The sequence below is a fragment of the Puma concolor genome, chromosome A3, assembly GCF_028749965.1.
Source record: "Puma concolor isolate L17-30 chromosome A3, mPumCon1.1.hap2, whole genome shotgun sequence".
In the NCBI taxonomy this organism is placed as follows: Eukaryota; Metazoa; Chordata; class Mammalia; order Carnivora; family Felidae; genus Puma; species Puma concolor.
Window position 1 is genome coordinate 117610758 of NC_141669.1, and position 22863 is coordinate 117633620.

A 22863-nucleotide genomic window follows, 5' to 3' on the forward strand; every position below is an offset into this window, starting at 1 on the left:
ATTTTTTGGTTATACACACACACACATATACACATATAATGTGACATATGTATATAGATGTCATATGGGGACATGTTTGCTGTATATATATATATATATATATATATATATATATATATGTATATGTATATATATACACACACACACATATACACACACACACACACATATAATGTGACATATGCATATAAATGTCATATGGGGACATATTTGCTGTTAGAATGCAGCCTTTAATACCACCAGGAATCCATTGGGAGGAATAAGCTACAGTTTTATTTAGCAGCAGAGTGATTTATATCCAGGGTCACCTGAAACCCTAGTTCCTCTCTGATACTCCTTGGTCCCCTTGACTACCTGTCAGCCTCCTGGGGCTTCCAATGGGCTGAACAGGCTGGAAAACATCTCAGTTGTAGACAACAACTTTCCCCTCACACTCCAGCTTAAAGATGACCTTTCGCTCTTCTTTGAAACAGTGCATGTTACTCTTGAGCCAATATTTATCATCCCAGTAATGGAACAACCTCATGAGCTTTGTCTGTCCCAAAAACCAAATAAGGATACCTGGGAAATAGGATAAGACAGGAGAGGGGCACAGGGTCACAGGCTGGATCCTGTCCTGCCTCCATGCCCACCAATCATCCTTTAGCAAATATTCATTTAACATCTAGTGTGATAGCCTTCCTTTTGGACCTCAGAGGAGAACAGAGCTCACCTTCTCCAGGGAAGACACACTCTGAACACACAGTATGACCCCGGAGCCCAGTAAAGAGAGTGTCAATGAGTTGTTCCTGATTATATTGGAGGAAAAGAGGATTCCCCAGGGAAACAAGAGAAGGGCATTCCAGGCAGAGGCAGCAGTGTGTGAGAAGGCAGGAGGGATCTAATGTGTTTGGGGAATGCCAAGAAGCACAGTGTGTGTTTAGGGAGAGAAGGTAGTGGTGGTTAGATCATGAAGGGTCTTAAAAGCCAGGCAAAGAACTTTAGACTCAACCTGAAGTCCCTGGGAAAATGGACATTTTTGGCAGAAGGATGAAGGTCAGTGAGTTGAAGAAGTTGTCTTACCTGGTCACATGTGTGCAGGGCATACAACAAACCCACGAACCCCAAGGATGGAAACCAACTGTGTTTCCCCAGCCAACAATGCTGGACATACTGGAGAAAGTTGAGGCTGATCACTAAGACCTAGAGAATATAAGGGAGAGTGCTGACCTGAAGGGCATCCAGTGGCTGCCCACAGCCACATCATCCTGCTCCTCCCCCTTTACCCTCCTGGATCCCTCACCTTGTCTTTGCTCTTGTTACTTCCACTGGGGACCTGGACGATCTGAAATCTAAAAAGGGATTGGGATGTGGGAATTTTAGAGTCATTTGACACAGAAGCCCCCAAGCTTAGGTAAGCCTTGAGGGTGCCCCAAAATTCAGCAAGGGTCCCTCTGGAGTCCCCACTGTCACCCTCTGCAATGGCTCCACTCACTGCCATACCCAGGGTTTACCGGGCTTCTGAAGCTCTGTTCCCGCAGCACTTCCATAAACCACTTTAGACCAGATGAATTCAGAGGAAGCAGCAGCAGTGGGGTGCCAGGATCCTGTGTGCTAGCCATCTCAGGGTACATAATGCGCATGGTGGTTTTGTTCCCCACATCCATCTCAAAGCCTTGGACAGGGGCCTGGTTCATCCTAGAAAGGAGAGCAGAGTAGAGATTTGGGGGAAGAAGGGGATTTGGTCTGACTTTCCTGGTCTCCACCTCCTACTCTGCACCCACCTGAGGACCATGCCATGTTGGTTAATCCTAAATCCATGGCCAGAGCCCCGTAGGAACCTTGAGTTTCCAACCACTGCACAGGTCCGGCAGCTGGGCCCTGCATAGCCCTATGCATGTCTGGGAGACTTTTCTACTGGCTGCTGGTCCTGATCCTCAAACTCTTTCTTTGACTTGACACCCTGAAGTTCAGAAAAGCATAGGAGGGAGGAATAGGGGCTCATCTCAGACTCACTATCTTTGGAAGAAGATTAGAGCTTGGGACCGTGAAGGGAAAGATGGGCAGAGCATGGTGTTGGGAGCAGGGACTGGACAGAGACCAAGACTGTGTACTGACCAACCACAATATCAGAGCATCAGAGGACATGGGCTCTTTTGACTTCTGCACAGGCTCAACGGCCCTTTCGAAGCATTCATCAAACCAGTCAGATCCTCCAGGTGTGTGGAGGCAGGCAGGGCACTCGAAGATCTCAGATGAACACATACACTTTCTGAAAGATCTGAAGCATTGGCAGGATTCTGGCCTTGACTGTATTCTGGCCTTTTCATGGAGGTCATTCTGGCTGGATTCCTGGCTCAGGAAGGAGGCTATCAGACACAATGTAAGCATACAGGCAGCTACCAGACTCCACTTCAAGTATCGAACCCTCATCTCTGGCATCCACGATGGTGCCCCAGCAGACAGTAGTTTAGCTCTGACACCTGGTACTGGGAAGGAGGAGGGGCTGGGGCCAACAGACCAGTGCCCCCTGTCCTGATGGCTTCCGTTCCTCCCCTAACCCTTCACACCACATCTCAGTCCCAACACCTCACCTCTTGCTTCCTCAGCCACCTGCTAAATGCTAAAAGGAAATCTGCTAAGGCCTGGGGTGGAGGTTGAGAAGAAGGGAGAGGTGACACCTGTGTTCTGTGGTCTCCCAGAGGGGATTGATACCCAGTGAGGTCTTTCATGCCAGTCCAGTTATAACAGGGACCTCATCACAGACACCACATTGTGACCTCCACTATGAAGGCTTATTGGCAAGTCCCCCTTCTTCACTTTGGCATTCAGCCCAGAGCCCAGCTGACAAGGGAGGCTTGGAAGTCAAGTGTCAAGGGAACAAGAGGGTGAGGAGGGAATGGGTATGTGCCAAGTCTGATGTAGACGAGCAGGAGACACAGAAGGGAAAGGAAGGGCCATTTGGAACCATCTGGGTCAGAGAAAATTTATCATATTGACAAATTCATGATAGATGAATACTTGGTCTATTTAACCCTTTTTTTTTAATTTTTTATTTTTTTATTTTTTATTTTTTTTTCAATGTTTATTTATTTTTGGGACAGAGAGAGACAGAGCATGAACGGGGGAGGGAGACACAGAATCGGAAACAGGCTCCAGGCTCTGAGCCATCAGCCCAGAGCCTGATGAGGGGCTCGAACCCACGGACCGCGAGATCGTGACCTGGCTGAAGTCGGAGGCTTAACCGACTGCGCCACCCAGGCGCCCCAATTTTTTCAAAACAAAACCAAAACAAATCACATTGTCCACAAAGGCTTTTAACATGAAGCAACTGCCCTCATTCCTCTTTACCTGAGGCCTCTCCTCAGAGGCGTCCTCTTTTTTTTTTTTTTAATTTTTTTTAATGTTTTATTTATTTTTGAGACAGAGAGAGACAGAGCGTAAGCAGGGGAGGGGCAGAGAGAAAGTGAGACACAGAATCCAAAGCAGGCTCCAGGCTCTGAGCTGTCAGCACAGAGCCGGATGCAGGGCTCGAACTCCAACTCACAGACAGTGAGATCATGACCTGAGCTGAAGTCGGACGTTTAACTGACTGAGCCACTCAGGCGCCCCAGAGACATCCTCTTCTGTTCTTCAACATTTGCTTCTGTATTTCTAAATGATTAAAAAAAAAAAAAAAAATTGGGGGAGGGCACCTGGGTGGTTCAGTCGGTTGAGTGTCTGACTTCGACTCAGGTCATGATCTCAAGGTTTGTGAGTTCGAGCCCTGCGTCGGTCTCTGTGCTGTCAGCTCAGAGCCTGGAGCCTGCTTCGGATTCTGTGTCTCCTCCTCTCTCTGCCCCTCCCCCACTTGTGATCTGTCTCTCTCTGTCTCTCAAAAATAAATAAATGTAAAAAAAACCGATATGCTCATACCACTGTATCATGATACTATGTGTACTCTACCCGCTATATACATCATATCATTATGTTTAGTAGTACCCTCTTGGTTACTTTGTAATTTTATATAATGGACCCTAACATCTATTTCTCATTCTGTAGCTACAAGACAAGATTTCTTGAATCCCTTCTCTCTGAGAATGTTGTGCCATACACTTCTATTTGTCAATTATCTTCCCTTTACACATCTCAACATTGGTATTTTGAACTTCTACATCAAGGATAATATTTACATTCTGTTGTGTCATTAAGCTTCATGTGCTTTGTCTCTAGCGGTGCTATCCCAAAGAAATATGTGAACCAATATTTAATGTCTAAATATTGTCATTTCAACATGTATGCAATATAAAAATATTATTGAGATATTTTGCATTCTCCTTGCTTGAAACTTAAGTCTCCTTTTTTAAAAAATATATTTATTTTTGGGAGAGTGCAAGCGGGGCAAGAGGCAGAGAGAGGGGGACAGAGAATCCCAAGCAGGCTCTGCACTGACAGGCTGACAGCAGCGAGCCCGAAGTGAGGCTTGAATTCGTGAACTGCAAGATCATGACCTAATCTGAAGTCGGACACTCAACCGACTGAGCCACCCAGGCACTCTGAAACAAAGTCTTCTAAATCCAAATTGTATTTTACACTCACGATATATCTAAATTTGAGTACTCAGTTTTCATCAAATACATGATCTATACATTTTATAAAATTTGATAATATAAAAAGTAGATTTACATATCCAAGTTATAACCAGTATACTTAAAGGTTTTCCAATAACTGAATTGTGTTCACTTTTAAATTCAGACTAATGAAAATTTTTATTTCTTACTTGCACTAGCTACATTTCACATGCTCATCCACCATATTGGATGGCAGAGAACTATAGTCCATAACTATATAGAACTATATAGTCCATAACTATAGATTCTAAAAGTCCAAATTCTATTATCATGTTCACATTATTGTGACTAGACAAATATTGTTTCCTATAGAGTCTAGTAGTGAACTAGGACTACTTTCCTTTTACTGTTCATTATAATTTCCTAAGAAAGGCTATATAGAAGATAAACGTTTTGAATCCTTGCATGTCTAGAAAAGCCATTATTCTGCTTACAGTGGGTAGAATTGTGTCCCTGAAAAAAATATGTTCAGGTCCTGGCCCCTGGTACCTGTAAATGTGACCTTATTTGGAAATAGGGTATTTGCAAATGTAATTGAGCTAGAAAAAAATTCATGCTGGATTAGGATTGGCCTTAATCCAATGACTGGTGTCCTTATAAAATGAGGAAAATTTGGGAACCAAAGACACAGGGGAGAGTTCCATAGAACAGATTCCCCCTCAGAACCTCCAGAAGGGACCAACCTGAATTTTGGACTTCTAGCTTCCAGAACTATGAGAGAATATAAATTTCTGTTGTTTTAAGCTACCTAGGGGTGCCTGGGGTGGCTCAGTCGGTTAAGCATCCGACTTCAGCTCAGGTCACGAACTCACTGTGAGTTCAAGCCCCGTATAAGGCTCTGCATTGACAACTTGGAGCCTGCTTGGGATACTTTCTCTTCCCTCTCTCTACCCCTCCCCTGATTAAGCTCACACATGCTCTCTCTCTCAAAATTAATTAAAATAAAATAAAATAAAGGATAAAAGAGAGGATTCGTGGGGACCTAGGTGGCTCAGTCAATTAGGCATCAAGTGTTGGTTTCGGTTCAGGTCATGATCTTGCTGTTCGTGAGTTCAAGCCCCACACTGGGCTCAGTGCAGAGCCTACTTGGGATTCTCTCTCTCTCTCTCTCTCTCTCTCTCTCTCTCTCTCTCTTTCTTCCCCCCTACCTCTCAAAATAAATAAATGAACTTAAAAACAAAGTTACCTATTTTGTGCTAATTTGTTATGGGAGCCATGGAGACCACAATGTCCTTAGGCTTGATTGATAGTTTGGCTGGGTGTAAAAGATCCTAGGTTGCAAAAGTAGCTCCAGAGCCTGATGGCATATTCCATCATCTTCCAGACTCCAGTGCTGTTGGCAGAAGTGTGATGTTTGATCCTTGTTATCTGTGTTAGTTGGAATTCTTGGTCTCAGAAACAGAAACAAACTGCTAAAAATTTAAGCAGAAAAACAACTCATTGGTTAAACATCTAACAGTTTACAGAATAGTTATGAAATCTAGAGAATCAGTCTGAGGCAAGACATAGCCAAAGACGACCCCAGGAATGACCCAACCTGGAATGTCACAACTATTGCCACCACAACCAGATTCTCGATGCTGTGGGACACTATGGTAGTTTCAACATGGCGACAAATTCTTTTCAGGTCTTTCCATGAGGAAGAGGAGTCCATTTCTCCATTTCTTGAACCTGAGGTCATGTTATGATTTCATCTAACTAATACCATGCTGCAGAAGTGACATTGTGTGACTTCATAGCCTCAGCCTTAACAGGCCTTGCATCTCCTAATCTCATTCTCTGGTAATGCCTCCACCAAGAAGTCCAGGATCAAAAATTAGGTTGAGAGGGAAGCCTAGCAACCTAGCAATCCCAGCCATCCCGGCTAGGGCACAGACATGCAAGTGAGGCCATCGGAGACCATGCAGCCTCAACCAAACCACAAGCTATCAGCACCTGCATAAGGGACCACTAGAAAAACTGCCCTATTGATCCACATCATTGCAATAAATAATTATTGTTGTTTTAAGTCACTACATCTTCAGGGAAGTTTCCTATGAAATAATACATAATGGATACAGACATTCTGCCCAGTTCAGACTAGCTATAGAGAATAATCTCTTACTCTGCACTTTCACATCATGACATCAAGTTTCAAAGTTCATGAAAGAACCATATGATTGAACACACGTAGGTCACATGCCCATGCTCTCACTTCAATGAGGCAGGAAGGGGAACTACAGGACCCATTTTGCATTCATTAGTGGGAGGAAGAACCCTGACTCCACTTATCTTGGGTTAGTCTCCAGTAGAAAGAGGCATTGTTTCTCTCTCTCTCATCATAGTGTGTGTTGGAATAGCTATCCTTCCGCCTCTAATTTTTTCTCCCCTCTTTTTGTTGATAGTATGACAAGAGTACTTTTCTGTCATGGATAGCAAGTTACAAATGGCTAAACAGAAATTTATTTCTTATTCATACAAATTCAAAATAGATAGGAATAGGGTAGTGCCTCTATTTCATGAAGTATCCAGGCACTCAATAAAACAGTAACCAAGTCTCCATCATCTTCAACACAGTGATTCTGAGATTTTCATGGGCATCCACACACAGCTGGGTGTTAGGAGAAGAGGAAGAAAATGGTAAGTGGAAGGGAGACTATTTAGATCAGGCACAGAAGTAGCACACAAGATATATGTATGCATACACTGAACAGAAATCAATTACATTGCCATACTAAGTACAAGACAACAGGGAAAACATAGTCTTGTGTTTTCTCGGGAATAACAGATGAGTTTGCTTAACATCAAGCCTGTCTCTGCTGCATTACTATCTCTGTTTCCACATTCACCTTACTGTATGTCTACTCTCAGCATCAGTTCTTGTTCAGAATACCAGATCAAACTTGCTAGCTGGTGACTTCTGAGTGTTTCTCCAAGATTTATTTGTTTTTTAACCTCCAGTTGAATTAGTTTCACCAAATTTAAGGTTTTTATTTTTATTTTTTAAGGCCCCAGCACAGGGGCCTGGTGTGCGTCCTGACACAGGTCCCGATGCAGGGCCCAAACTCATGACCCTGAGATCAAGACCTGAGCAGAGATCAAGAGTCAGGTGCCTAACTGAATGAACCACCCAGGAGCCCTCAAATTTAAGCTTTTGACACGTGAGGATATTGTTACATTTTTCTGAAAAATTAACCATTCTAAGGGTTGTTTTTTTCAGTCTCTGCCTGATTTTCCTTCAAAAACATTAGGCTGCTTTTTAAAATCTTAATGCTTATCTGTAAGATTAAAACTACTTTGAGGGTGCCCTGCTGGCTCAGTCAGTGAAGCATGTGACTCGATCTTGGGGGTGTGAGTTCAAGTCCTACATTGCGTGTAGAGATTAGTTAAAAAATTTAAAAATCTATAAAAAGACCCTACTCTGTATATGAATATATTCTGCTTTTTATCTCAATGAAATTTTTTCTATTTCATTTTTTTCCAGTTTCATTGATATAATTGTCATATAACGTTGTATTAGCTTAAGGTATTCAACAAAATGATTTAATATGTTTATATTGTGAAATAGTTGCCACAATAAGTTTAGTTAACATCCATCACCTCACATAGTTAGAATTTTTTTTTCTTGGGATGAAGACTTTCAAGATCTACTTTCTTAGATTCAAATATACAATATCATACTGTTAACTATAGTTACCATGTTGTACATTACATCCCCAGAATTTATAACTGGAAGTTTGTGCCTTTTGACCACCTTTACCCATTTCCCCCACCCCCATCACTCACTTCTGATAACCACCAATCTGCTCTCTATTTCTATGAGTTTGGTGTTTTTAGTCTCCACGTATAAGTGAGATCATGCGATATTTATCTTTCTCTGTCTGAATTATTTCACTTAGGATAATGCCCTCAAAGTCTATCCATGTTGTTGCAAATGGCAGGATTTCCTTCTTTTGTGGCTAAATTTTAGATAGATAGTTAGATATAGTTAGATAGATATAGTTAGATATAGATATACAGATATACAGATATGTACAGATATACATATATATATGTTATATATATGATATATATAATATATATATATCATATATATATATAATATTTTCTTTATTCATCCATTGATGGACTCTTAGGTTGTCTCAATGTCTTGGCAATTGTAAATAATGCTGCAGTAAATGTGGAGGTGCAGATATCTCTTTGAGGTCCTGTTTTTCCTCTGGATATATACCCATAGTGGAATTTCTAGATTATAAGGTAGTTCTATTTTCAACTTTTGAGGAAACCCCATACTGTTTTCCACAGCAGCTGCACCAATTTACATTGCTACCAACAGAGTACAAGAGTTCTCTTTTCTCTGTAGCCTTGCCAACACTTGTTAGCTTGTCTTTTTTATGATAACCATTCTCTTTAAGTCCTCCTCCCTTTCATTTAATTTTTTTTTTTTTATTTGACAGAGCGGAAGCAGGAGAGAGGGGCAGAGGGCAGAGAGCGAGAGAGAGAGAACCTCTCCATGCCCAGCATGGAGCCCAACATGAGGCTGGATTCCATGACCCTGGGATCATGACCTGAGCCAAAATCAAGAGTCAGACGCCCAACTGACTGAGCCACCTGGGCGCCCCAAAGAGTTATTCTGACAGGTGTGAGGTGATATCTTTCTGTGTGTGTATTTTTTAAGATTTTATTTATTTAATTTTTAAGTAGGCTCTATGCCCATCGTGGAAATCATACTCACAGCCTGAGATCAAGAGTCCCATGCTCTACTGACTGAGTCAGTCAGGCACCCTGTTAACTATAGTTTTGATTTGCATTTCCCTGATGATGAGTGATGCTGAGCATTTTTATGTACCTGTTGGCACTTTGTAGGTCTTCTTTAGAAAACTGTCTATTTAGTTTCTATGCCCATTTTTCAATTGGATTGTTCATTTTTTTGCTATTGAGTTGTAGGAGTTCTTTATATATTTTGGATATTAACACCTTATCAGATACATGATTTGCAAATATTTTCTCCTATTCTGTAGTTTCCCTTTTCATTTTGTTGATTTCCTTTGCTGTGCAGAAGCTTTTTAGTTTGATGTGGTCCCGCTTGTTTGTATTTGCCTGTATTGCCTTTGACAAAAGGCTAGTATTATAGCTAGAAAGCTATTAGCCTCGCATGCAACTTTCCTTAGTGAGTTCATGCATATCTGAACTTGTCAGCAGTTCTTCCACACATCTAAAATTAAATTCTAATTACTGGGGCACCTGGGTGGCTCAGTTGGTTGAGCGCCTGACTTCGGCTCAGGTCATGATCTCACAGCTCGTGAGATCAAGCCCTGCGTCAGGCTTTGTGCTGACAGCTCAGAGCCTGGGGCCTGCTTCAGATTCTGTGCTTTGCTCTCTCTCTGCCCCAACCCACTCACATTCTGTCTCTGTCTCTCTCAAAAATAAACATTAAAAAAAATTCTAATTACTATAATTTTTTTGTTATGGTAAAAACTATGTAACATAAAATTTACCGTCTAAACCATTTTTAAGTGTGCAGTTCAGTATATTTACATTTTGAAAGAGATCTCCAGAACTTTTTCATCTTTCAAAATTGAACAATAATTTCCCATTCCCACCTCCCCCACCAGCCCCTGGAAACCACCATTATACTTTCTGTTCCTATGAATTTAACTACTCTAGATACTTCGTGTAAGAGGAATCATACAGTATTTGTCTTTTTGTGTGTGCTTTATTTCACTTAGTATGTCTTCAAATTGTATTAAAATATTAAATACATATAAAAGAATATAACAAGAAAAATACCCATATACCTATCTTTTTTTTAATTTTTATATTTTTTAGCGTTTTTCATTTTTGAGAGATGGAGAGAGACAGAGCATCTGGGCAAGGGGCAGAGAGGCAAAGAGGGAGACACAGAAATCTAAGCAAGCTCCAGGCCCTGAGGCCTGAGGCGGAGCTTGAACTCATAGACCCCAAAATCATGACCTGAGCTGAAGTCAGACCCTTAACCGACTAAGCTACGCCCCTCCCACGTACCTATCTTAATGAATATAACATCATAAATATCATTGAAGGCCCTTGGTGTTCCTTCTTCCTTGCCAGATGTTAACACTATGGAGAATTTTGTATTTATCATTCCCTTGGCTTTTTCTTTTTACAATATTTATGTGTATCTAAACATTATTTAATTTTGTATGTTTTCGAACATCGTATATGCAATCACACTATATGCACTTTTGTGCAACTGCTTTTTTTGTTGAGGTGAAAGTCACATAACATACAATGAACATACATAACACAATGAACCATTTAAGAGTACAATTCAGTGGCATTTAGTTATTCACAATGTTACGTAGCCACCAGCTCTCTCTACTTACAAGACTTTTTCAACACCCCATACAAACACTCTGTACCCATTAAATAATCACTTACTACTCTCTCCTGTCCCCAGCCTCTGGTTACCATTGATTTTTCTGTTTCTATGGATTTTCCTGTTCCAGATATATCATATAAAAGGGATCATACAAAATGTGATCTTTTGCGTATGGCTTCTTTCACTTAGCTTAATGTTTTTGAGGTTCTTCTAAGATGTAGCACGTATTAATACTTTACCTCTTTTTAAGTTTATTTATTTTGAAAGAGAGTGAGTGTGCGCATACACATCAGAGAGGGGCAGAGACAAAGGGAGAGAGAGAATCCCAAACTGACAGCGTGGAGTCCAACGTGGGGCTCAGTCCCATGAACCGTGAGATCATGACCTGAGCTGAAATCAAGAGTCAGACGCTTAACTGACTAAGCCACCCAGGAGCCCCAGTACTTGGCTCCTTTTGATGGCTGAATAATAAATATCACATTGTATGCACATACATTCGTTTATCCATTCACCCACCAATAGTCATTTGGGTTGTTTCCACCTTTTTCAACTATTGTAAATAATGCTGCTGATAAACATTTGTGTACACGTGTCTGTGTGAACATATGTTTCTGTTTCTCTTGGGTATCCGTGGAAAAGTAGAACTGCTGGTGAATATGGTAATTCTATGTTCAACTTTCTGGGGAACTGCCAAACTGTTTTCCACAGCAGGAAGGCAATGAGCTGCTGCACAGGAGCTCGCTGGCCTTATCACATACTCACCACGCTCATGTCACTGCAGGACAGCGATGAAGACTTAGTTTGGGCTCCAGTTCTAGCAAAACATAACCTGAAAGCTCTCCTGCTACAGAAATCCAGAATTGCCGGTCAAAATACAGTATTACATTTTTTTAGTTGTATTCATTTTTTAATGTATAAGATGGGTCTGTGGTATACAGTCCAAAAGGTACAGAAAGTAAGTGAAAGGAAAGAATCCATCCCCACCTTATTCCCCGCTTATTCTCCAGAGATAACTTCTATCCCCAGACACAACCACCATTCCTAATTAGTCTTGTGTATCCTTCGTGAATTCATTGAAAATTTTATGAACATACATATCGTTTTAATAAAAACTTTTTTGTTTTCTAAATTTTTTATGTTTTATTTATTTTGGAGAGAGAGACAGAGACAGAGTACAAGTTGGAGAGGGGCAGAGAGAGAAGGAGATAGAAACTGAAGCAGGCTCCAAGCTCTGAGCTCTCAGCACAGAGCCAGACGCTGGGCTCAAACTCATGAACCACAAGATCATGACCTGGGCCGAAGTTGGGTGCTTAACCGACTAGGCCACCCAGATGCCCCTAGTAAAAACTATTTTAAATGCAGAGCAGAGGTCAAACAAAAAATATTTGGAAGTCTCCAGATGAAAAAAGAACTGAAAAACAGTACAGAGAGTTCTTGCGCTGCCTGAGGGGCCCAGGAATTTAGGAGGTAAATGCCTGTGTGGGCAGAGGACCTTGAGCCCAGGGGAGGCAGAGAAGGAATGGGGGCCCCTACAAAACATTGGGAGCCACATGGAGCTGAACCTTCAGCAAAAAGCTAAGCTAGAAACCACCACCCTCCCCCCCAACTTGGGAATGCAAGCTGGTGCAGCCACTCTGGAAAACAGTATGGAGGTTCCTCAAAAAACTAAAAATAGAGCTACCCTACGACCCAGCAATTGTACTACTAGGCATTTATCCACGGGATACAGGTGTGCTGTTTCAAAGGGACACATGCACCCCCATGTTTACAGCAGCACTATCAACAATGGCCAAAGTATGGAAAGAGCCCAAATGTTCATCGATGGATAAATGGGTAAAGAAGATGTGGTATAGAAAGAGGAGGAGCCAAGATGGTGGAACAGCATGGAAATTTTTTGTGTGTCTCACGTCCATGAAATACAGCCAGACCAACACTAAACCATCCTACACACCTAGAAAACTGATTGGAGGATTAACACAACAATCTGCACAACCTGAGCCACAGAATTCAGCAGGTATGCGGCGCGGAATGGTAAATTTGGAGAGCAAGAAGCAGCGGAGGGTAGGGAACCACTTTTGTGGGCGGAGAGACGACTGAGACTGGGGAGCAGGGTGGAGAATACGGGAAAGCACCCCTCCCCAAAAGCAGCTGGAGACAAAGTGGAAAATTGGAAATAGCCACAGGGACTAAACCAAAAAGGGATAAAGGAGAAAGGGGAGGGTTTAAATTCCATTAAGACTGTAAACAAGGGGAGCACAAAGGCTGCAACCCCGCAGCTCGATACCTGGCGGTGGGAAGGGCAAATCCCCAGGAGCAGAGTGGGGTCCGGGAGGTTCTTGAGCCACACGGGGAAAAGTGGTTCCACTGCTGGAAGGACATTTGATAAAGACTGTTGAAGCCACCTGGTCCCAGCAGACCCCAGAAGACGGCCACATTTGCTGGTGCTCGGGCAAGGTTGGCAAGGGTGAAGCCAGGTACCAGATGTGTGCTGTGATTTTCCATAATCCCTGAAATGCTGCTGCTACACTGTCTCACAAGCTTTTTCTGGGGCGGGCTGGCACCTGGCTGCAGTCTCCAGGCACCGGCAGCAGCAGGGTCCAGCAAGCGTTCCTGGATGCAGCCGACATTCCGCCATTGCTCATTCGGCCATTGCTCGGTGAGACCCTCCCACAGAGGGGTGGAATGGGTCAAAGCCGCAGTCCTTCGGAAATAAGGGGCCAGGAAAAACAGCCACATCTGAGACAAAACTCGTTAGAGAAGTACTGCCTGGGGCCTGGTCACGGAGAGTGAAAAAGCAGGGAGTGGACGATAGCTGAACACAGAGGATGGGTGTCCAGGGCACATGGACCATTCTCCAGAATAGACCATATACTAGGACACAAAGCCCTAAGTAAATACAAAAAGATCGAGATCATAACGTGCATATTTTCAGACCACAACGCTATGAAACTCGAAATCAGCCACAAGAAAAATTGTGGAAAGGTAACAAATACTTGGAGACTGAAGAACATCCTACTAAAGAATGATTGGGCTAACCAAGCAGTTAAAGAGGAAATTAAAAAGTATATGGAAGTCAATGAAAATGATACCACCACCACCCAAAACCTCTGGGACGCAGCAAAGGCAGTTATAAGAGGAAAGTATATAGCAATCCAGGCCTTCCTAAAGAAGGAAGAAAGATCTCAGATATACAGCCTAACCTGACACCTTAAGGAGCTAGAAAAAGAACAGCAAATAAAACCCAAAACCAGCAGAAGACAGGAAATAATAAAGATTAGAGCAGAAATTAATGCTATCAAAACCAAAAAAAAAAAAAAAAAACAGTAGAAGAGATCAATGAAACCAGAAGCTGGTTCTTTGAAAGAATTAACCAAATTGATAAGCCACTAGCCAGTTTGATCAAAAAGAAAAAGGAAAGAACCCAAGTAAATAAAATCAAGAATGAAAGAGGAGAGGTCACAACCAACACAATAGAAATAAAAACAATAATAAGAGAATATTATGAGCAATTATATGCCAATAAAATGGGTAATCTGGAAGAAATGGACAAATTTCTAGAAACATATACACTACCAAAACTGAAACAGAAAGAAATAGAAAATTTGAACAGACCCATAACCAGTAAGGAAATTGAATTAGTAATCAAAAATCTGCCAAAAAACAAGAGTCCAGGGTCAGATGGCTTTCCAGGGGAATTCTACCAAACATTTAAGGAAGAGTTAACACCTATTCTCTTAAAACTGTTCCAAAAAATAGAAACAGAAGGAAAACTTCCAAACTCTTTCTATGAAGCCAGCACTACCTTGATTCCAAAACCAGACAGAGATCCCACTAAAAAGGAGAACTATAGACCAATTTCCCTGATGAACATGGATGCAAAAATCCTCAACAAGATATTAGCCAACCGGATCCAACAATACATTAAAAAAATTATTCACCACGACAAAGCGGGATTTATACCTGGGATGCAGGGCTAGTTCAATATCTGCAAAACAATTAACGTGATTCATCACATCAATAAAAGAAAGGACAAGAGCTATATCATCCTCTCAATAGATGCAGAGAAAGCATTTGACAAAATACAGCATCCTTTCTTGATAAAAAAAAAAAAAACCTCAAGAAAGTAGGGATAGAAGGAGCATACCTCGAGAATATAAAAGCCATATATGAACAACCCAATGCTAATATCACCCTCAATGGGGAAAAACTGAGAGCTTTCCCCCTAAGGTCAGGAACAAGACAGGGATGTCCACTCTTGCCACTGCTACTCAACATAGTATTGGAAGTCTTAGCCTCTGTAATCAGACAACACAAAGAAATAAAAGGCATCCAAATCAGCCAGGAGGAAGTCAAACTTTCACTCTTCACACGTGACATGATACTCTACATGGAAAATCCAAAAAATTACACCAAAAAACTGCTAGAATTGATTCATGAATTCAGCAAAGTTGTAGGATATAAAATCAATGCACAGAAATCGGTTGCATTCCTATACACCAACAATGAAGTGACAGAAAGAGAAATCAAGGAATCGATCCCATTTACAGTTGCACAAAAAAAATTAAAATACCTGGGAATAAATCTAACCAAAGAGGTGAAAAATCTATACACTGAAAACTATAGAAAGCTTATGAAAGAAATTGAAGAAAAAAATGGAAAAAGATTCCATGCTTCTGGATAGGAAGAACTAATATTGTTAAAATTTTGATACTACCCAAAGCAATCTACATATTCAATGCAATCCCTATGAAAGTAACACCAGCATTCTTCACAGAGCTAGAACAAATAATCCTAAAATTTGTATGGAACCAGAAAAGACCCCGAATAGCCAAAGCGATCTTGAAAAAGAAAACCAAAGCAGGAAGCATCACAATCCCAGACTTCAAGCCATACTACAAAGCTGTAATCATCAAGACAGTATGGTACTGGCACAAGAACAGACACTCAGATCAATGGAACAGAATAGAGAACCCAGAAATGGACCCAAAAATGTATGGCCAACTAATCTTTGACAAAGCAGGAAAGAATATCCAATTAAATAAAGACAGTCTCTTCAGCAAGTAGTGCTGGGAAAACTGGACAGCAACATGCAGAAGAATGAACCTGGACCACTTTCTTATACCATACACAAAAATAAACTCAAAATGGATGAAAGACCTAAATGTAATACAGGAAGCCATCAAAATCCTCGAGGAGAAAGCAGGCAAAAACCTCTTTGATCTTGGCCGCAGCAACTTACTCAACACGTCTCCGGAGGCAAGGGAAACAAAAGCAAAAATGAACTACTGGGACCTCATCAAAAGAAAAACTTCTGCACGGTGAAGGAAACAATCAGCAAAACTAAAAGGCAACCGACAGAATGGGAGAAGATATTTGCAAATGACATATCAGATAAAGGGTTAGTATCCAAAATCTATAAAGAACTTATCAAACTCAACACCCAAAAAAACAAATAATCCAGTGAAGAAATGGGCAAAAGACATGAATAGACACTTCTCCAAAGAAGACATCCAGATGGCCAACCGACACATGAAAAAATGCTCAACATCACTCATCATCAGGGAAATACAAATCAAAACCACAATGAGATACCACCTTACACCTGTCAGAATGGCTCACATTAACAACTCAGGCAACAACAGATGTTGGTGAGGATGCGGAGAAAAAGGATCTCTTTTGCATTGTTGGTGAGAATGCAGCCACTCTGGAAAACAGTATGGAGGTTCCTCAAAAAACTAAAAATAGAACTACCCTACAACCCAGCAATTGCACTACTAGGCATTTATCCACGGGATACAGGTGTGCTGTTTCAAAGGGACACATGCACCCCCATGTTTATAGCAGCACTATCAACAATAGCCAAAGTATGGAAAGAGCCCAAATGTCCATCGATGGATGAATGCATAAAGAAGATGTGGTATACACACACACACACACACACACACACACACACACACACACACACACACACACAATGGAGTATTACTCGGCAATCAAAAAGAATGAAATCTTGCCATTTGCAACTACGTGGATGGAACTGGAGGGTATTATGCTAAGTGGAATTAGAGAAAGACAAGTATCATATGACTTCACTCATATGAGGACTTTAAAAGACAAAACAGATGAACATAAGGGAAGGGAAACAAAAATAATATAAAAACAGGGAGGGGGACAAAACAGAAGAGACTCATAAATATGATGGGTTACTGGAAGGGTTGTGGGAGGGGGGATGGGCTAAATGGGTAAGGGTCACTAAGGAATCTACTCCTGAAATCATTGTTGCACTATATGCTAACTAATTTGGATATAAATTTTAAAAAAGAAAAAAGAAAATTAAAAAAGAAAAAACCCACCCCCAGCATAGGATGAAACACTAAGCCTTATCTCTTCATCAGGTAGGAAAAGAGCTTCCCCCAAGAACTCAGTCTGGCCTTGCACTTTGTGTGAGCTTGGGTCTAAATGTACACCACCTCGCATGACATGGGATCAGACAAAAATTAAGGAAAATATTGCCCCTGAGATCTGGATATCAAGATATCCTTCCCTGACATTGTCCTCGTAGGCAACAGACACGACCAGAATTTTATTCAGCACCAGACTGGTCTCCATATAATTTCTTTTTGCCTGTTACCCCCGCTGCTGCTGCTGTCATCCCAACAACCTGCTTTGTTGAGGTCCAAAGGACTAGGACTTGCATGAACTCTGCAGGGTGTCACGTGTGGACAGTGAGCTTGCCCAACACACTGTACCTGACTTCCATTTCTGCTTCCATGCTCTGTATGGACAAAATCTCCTTGTAATCATTGGTCTGATTAACAGTCATTGCACCCCTTTCTTTGCTTTTCTGATCCAAATCCAAAGTAGGCATCCTGGTGAATGAGAGAGGAATGTATGTGTCAGTAAGCTGAATCCTGTCTTTGTCCCAGCTCCCCTCATTCAACATCAAGTGTGAAAGACTGCCTCCTGGAGCTGGGAGAACAGAGCTCATATTCTCCAGGGAAGACACACTCTGAACACACAGAGGGGTCCCCTGAGTCCAGAAAACAGAGTATCAACTAGCTGCTCCTCATCATATTGGAGGAAGAGAGGATTCCCCAGGGACACAAGAGAAGGGTATCCCAGGAAAAGGCAGCAGTGTGTGAAAAGGCAGAAGGCAGCTGGTATTCAGGGAACACCAAGAAGCCCATTGTGTGAGCCTGGGAGAGAAGAAGGGAGGGGAGGGGTCAGATTATACACAATCTTGAAAGCCAGGTAGAAATTTTTAGACTCTATGCTGAAGGTATGGAGGAGAGAAGTCTTGTGTGAGAAATGGACAAGACGCTTTCCTAACCTGGTCACAGATGCGCAAGGCACAGACAGAGCCATGACCCCCAGGAAGGCATACTGGCCCTGGTCATCCAGCCAGCTGCCTTTGTTATACCTAAGGAAGGTGGGGCTGATCACCAGGAGGTGGGGAAAAAAGGGAGAGGGGGCTGAACTGGACCCCTTCCCACAGCACCCCACAGCCACATCTTACTCCCTCCCATACCCTTACTGGGTCTTTGCTGTCTTCCATTCCACTAGGGAACTGGACCACCTTCCAAAATCTAAGAGAATTAGGAAGTGGGGGGAGGTTCAGCAGGCTGAGACCTGGGGAGATTCTGCAGATGTCCCTAATTAGCCAGCAGAGGGTGTCCCTGGAGCTCCTCTGTCCTCCCCTGCAATGACCTCCCCTCATCCCCAAACTAAGAACATTTGGAGTCCCAGACCATCACCTCCTCACTTGGAGCATCTGAAGCCCACACCAGACCAGAAAGCTTCAGCAGCAGCAGCAGCAGAAGCAGCAGCTGTCTCCAAGAGCCCTGGCTGCTGGCATTCCCAGGATAGATGAAGCATCCTATGGTTTGGTTCCCCACCTTTTCAATGCTCTGGACAGGGCCCTGGTTCATTCTGGAAAAGAGAGCAGGAACTGCCAGAACTCTGAGGACACCCTTGACCTTCCCACGTCCTGCCCTCTCCCCAGCACACACCCGAAGGCTAGGGTCCACTGGTTGATATTGTTGCCAAGGCCGGAGGCCCGCAGGATCTTGGAGTTCTCCACCAAAGTACAAGTCCCACAGTAGAAATGGAAATGGCTCACTGAGAGTCTGGGAATCCCCTTGAACACCTTTTTCCACATTTTGCCAAAACCACTTGCTGAGTTCATGTCCTAGAAACAGCAGAAGGGAGGAGATTGGGGGTTGGGACCTGGGTATCAGCTCTAGTGGAAAGAAAGCAGATCCGGAGGGTGAGATCCCAGAACTGGCGGCCAGGGGTTGAGGTTGTGAAGATGAGAAGTGTGGGGCATCTGGGTGGCTCGGTCAGTTAAGCGTCTGGCTCTTGATTTTGGCTCAGGTCATGATCTCATGGTTCGTAGGTTTGAGCCCCACATCAGACTCTGTACTGTCAGTGCAGAGCCTTCTTGGGATTTTTTCTCTCCTCTCTCTCTACCCCTCACCCACTCAAGCTTGTGCTCTCTCTCAAAATAAATAAATAAACTTAACAAAAAAAAAGGTTAGAGGTGCACTAAGGAGGGCAGGGGTTTGGTGGGAATGTGGGATATAGGCTAGGCTTTGGAAGGACAAGGCAAGGGACCAGGCCCAGGGTTGACCACTAGCCAGCCACCAGAGCACAGCATGAGGAGTCCTGGACTCTGTTGCCCTCTTCAGGTACTCTATCATCTTCTCATAGCATTCAGCATACCAGCCCCGTTCTCCAACTCTGTGGTAGCAGAGGGAGGAGTTTAGTGTTTCAGATGGGCAGCCACTCTTCCTAAATTTGAACCAAGGGCAGTTGCAGTGCCCCAGTCCCAAGACCATCAGTTTTCCCTGGGGTGCCGATTCAGGTTTTGGATCCAGGCAGGGGGCCATCAGCCACAAGATGAGCACCCAGAAGCCCCACAGGACAAAAATCTGCCACAAGTGCTTCATGTTCAGCCCAGATGACGAGTCTCGTGGCAGGCAGCAGACTGACTTCTCTACCCGGGACTGAGAAGAAGTAGGAACTGAGGCTCCAGCATCTCTCTGTTCCATTGGCCCCCGTGGCTCCTCAACCCTCCACACCACACCTCCTCCCAGTCTATCATCTCCCGCCTCCATATCCATTTGCTCACCTCCAAAGAGGACTCTGGCTGGCCCTAGGATGGCAGATGCAGGGACAGAGAGATAACTTATGGCGGGTCCCGTATCCTCCCCACAGGAGGAAGGCTTAGCTCTCAGTGGGGTTCTCCATGCCACCAGTTACTCCATAGATGTCATCACAACGTACACATTGTGACCTCCCTCTTGTCGCCTACCTGGGCAAAGCTGCCACTCTATCCTGTCTGGAATACACCAGCGACCTACACTAAACATAAGACCTATGAGAATGGGGACTTAAAATCATTTAAAAAATATTTATGGGATACATGAACGGAGTTGAGAGGGAACTAAAATACTGAGCCACCCAGGTGACCCTGCTTTCTTTAACTCTTTCAATTTTAGCCCCTGGGAATTTCCCTTACTTTTTCATGAGTCAGCTATATGTTCAAAGAGATCATTGTTATTTAGCATTTCAAGATGTTTTTCACCAGGAAGGTTTCCAGGATTAAGTCTACATATTACTGAAACTATAACCTTTATTTTTGCATTTTTTGAAAAATGTTTATTGATTTATTTTTAGAGAGACAGAGAACACGGGAGGGGGAGGGACAGTAAAAGAGGGAGAGGGAGGATCCCAAGCAGGTTTTGCTCTGTCAGTGCAGATCTCACGAACTGTGAGATCATGACCTGAGCTGAAATCAAGAGTTGGACACTTAACCAACTGTGCCAACCAGGTGCTCTGAACTAGAACCTTTATAATTAGCTTTCACACTGGTTATTGTTTTGTGACTTATGTAATTATATAAATAATGTTTTACAAATATCGAAAGAAGAGCCTTCCTTATGTGGGTTGCACCAGAATGCAAATAAAAAATATTTGCTTGGGACTCTTAGCCCAGTGCTTCTCAAACAAGAGTATGCATCAGAATCACCTGGAGAGCTTCATAAAAACACAGAATGCTGAGCCTCATCCCCACAGTCTCTCATTTGGTTTTTCTGGGGTGTGCCTGAGAATTTGCATTTCTAACAAATTCTCAGGTAATGACAATGCTGCTGGTACAGGGACCACACTTTAAGAACCACTGTCTTAGCTTAATAGATCGATCTAGCCAGAAAAGTATTTTACAGGAAAAAAAAAACCCCAATTCCTTTATTAAAATGGAAGATCATTTTCTAATTATATTTTTGTTTTCTAAAGAAAAGCTTGTGTTTTCCTCCTACAACCTGCAATAGCATCCTAACTGGTATATCTGCTTCTGTTCTATCCATCCCTCACCCATTCTTCAGCTAGCAACTGACATGATCTTAAATTAATTTCCTGCTTAAATCCTTAAAATGGTATCAGAATAAAATCCATACAGAATAAAATCCAAAATTCTCACTCATCTCACAGTTTTCAGCCATTCTGGCTTTTTCTTGTTTCTAGAACTTTCCAAGTTCTATCTCACCCCAGGACCTTTGCACTTGCAATTCCTCTTCCTGGAACACATTGCTCCCTCCCACTCAGTACTTCACCTGTCTGGTTTCTTCCAAGTCTCATTTTAAATGGCATTCATCTTAGGGTTCATTCCCTGACCTCAGTATTATTAAAGTCTGTAAGAACCTCTACTAATTGGACTCTGAGACCCACTGACACAGCTATATTATGATTCTTCCTTCTCAGGGTAAGTAGTGGGATTTCTACACTGTGATTATTATTTTCAATCCAGATACACCAAGGTCCCCGTATTTCTCCCAAGAGAAAATTGGTCCATCTGCACCGGGAAAGAAGAACATGTAACATCTGCAAATATATTTATTTCTTTAACAATTAGGGAAAGTTTATCAGTGTGGATATAAGGTAAAAGAAGACTGTGACAGGGCAGAAGGAACTAACGAAAGGGGCTGAAAACTTCCTCTTCTCTGGCTGGGTTTGTAGGCTGTAGCTGCAGGGGACCAGTGCAGCCCCATGTGCAGTGAATGAGTCCAGTATAGGCCCCACTTGCTCCAAAGGTTGAAGGATCCCACTTGACAGAGAAGGTTGAAGCATCAGTATAAAGCCTGACATTATGAATAGTGAAGTCTCTAACTAGTCAGTGTCTTGGTCTCCTTGGCCACCTAAAAGAATTCCAAAAAGGGAAGGACCATCTAATTCTGGAATTCCTAAAACAGAAGGTCCCCCACCCCTGTTGTCCCTGTTACAGTGCCCTGTTTATTTGCTTCAGAGTACAAGGCACATTATGCTCTTTAATTATTATTTATTTTCCAATTGTTTATGTGGTAAAATACACATAACAAAATTTACCATCTTAATCATTTCTAAGTGGTGTGTATACACATTTTTTTTGTCTGCCTCTTTCTACCCCATACTGAAAGTTTCTTGAGGGAGACATGAGCCCTATCTTATTTACCATGGTATTTCCATAACCCAGGGGAGATCTGGGAAATAGGAAGAGCTCAATAAATATGTGTTGAAGAAGTGAATGAGGGTCATTAAGCCTGGAGCCTCACTGAGGAGAGAGGGTTAGGAAGTTAAACGTGGAAGAGCACCAAATGGGCACAAGCCAGAGAGTAAAGGACAATTTCTGCTAACATCCTTGGTCATTCATCCAAGAATAGATGCCACTCGCACTTGGTGGTGGTAACTAATGTGTGGAAAGGACCCAGACTCTGGAGCCAGAAAAAACAGGCCTTGAACCCCAGCTGTCCCGTTAACTTTAGGTAAAGTCAACTCACTTCTTGGCTTCCTCATCTATAAATGGGGTTTGAAACAGTGCCTACCTCCCAGGGTTGTTCTGAGGGTAAAATAGATTAGAGCGGTTGGCATACTGTCAGTTTCCAGTTCCCATGAGCTAGT

The 22863-nt window shown here is 42.6% G+C and overlaps 1 protein-coding gene across 1 annotated transcript; it reads right to left on the minus strand.

The window, feature by feature from the left end:
- Positions 1-258: 258 nt before the first annotated feature.
- On the minus strand, positions 259-20051 carry CA3H20orf173 (chromosome A3 C20orf173 homolog). Its single transcript, XM_086702070.1, is given in 6 exon segments — positions 259-541; positions 544-561; positions 1283-1331; positions 1537-1677; positions 18939-19117; positions 19566-20051. Coding segments are annotated over 6 exon segments (1011 nt in total). The 3' UTR covers positions 259-403.
- Between the last annotated feature and the right edge of the window lie 2812 nt (positions 20052-22863).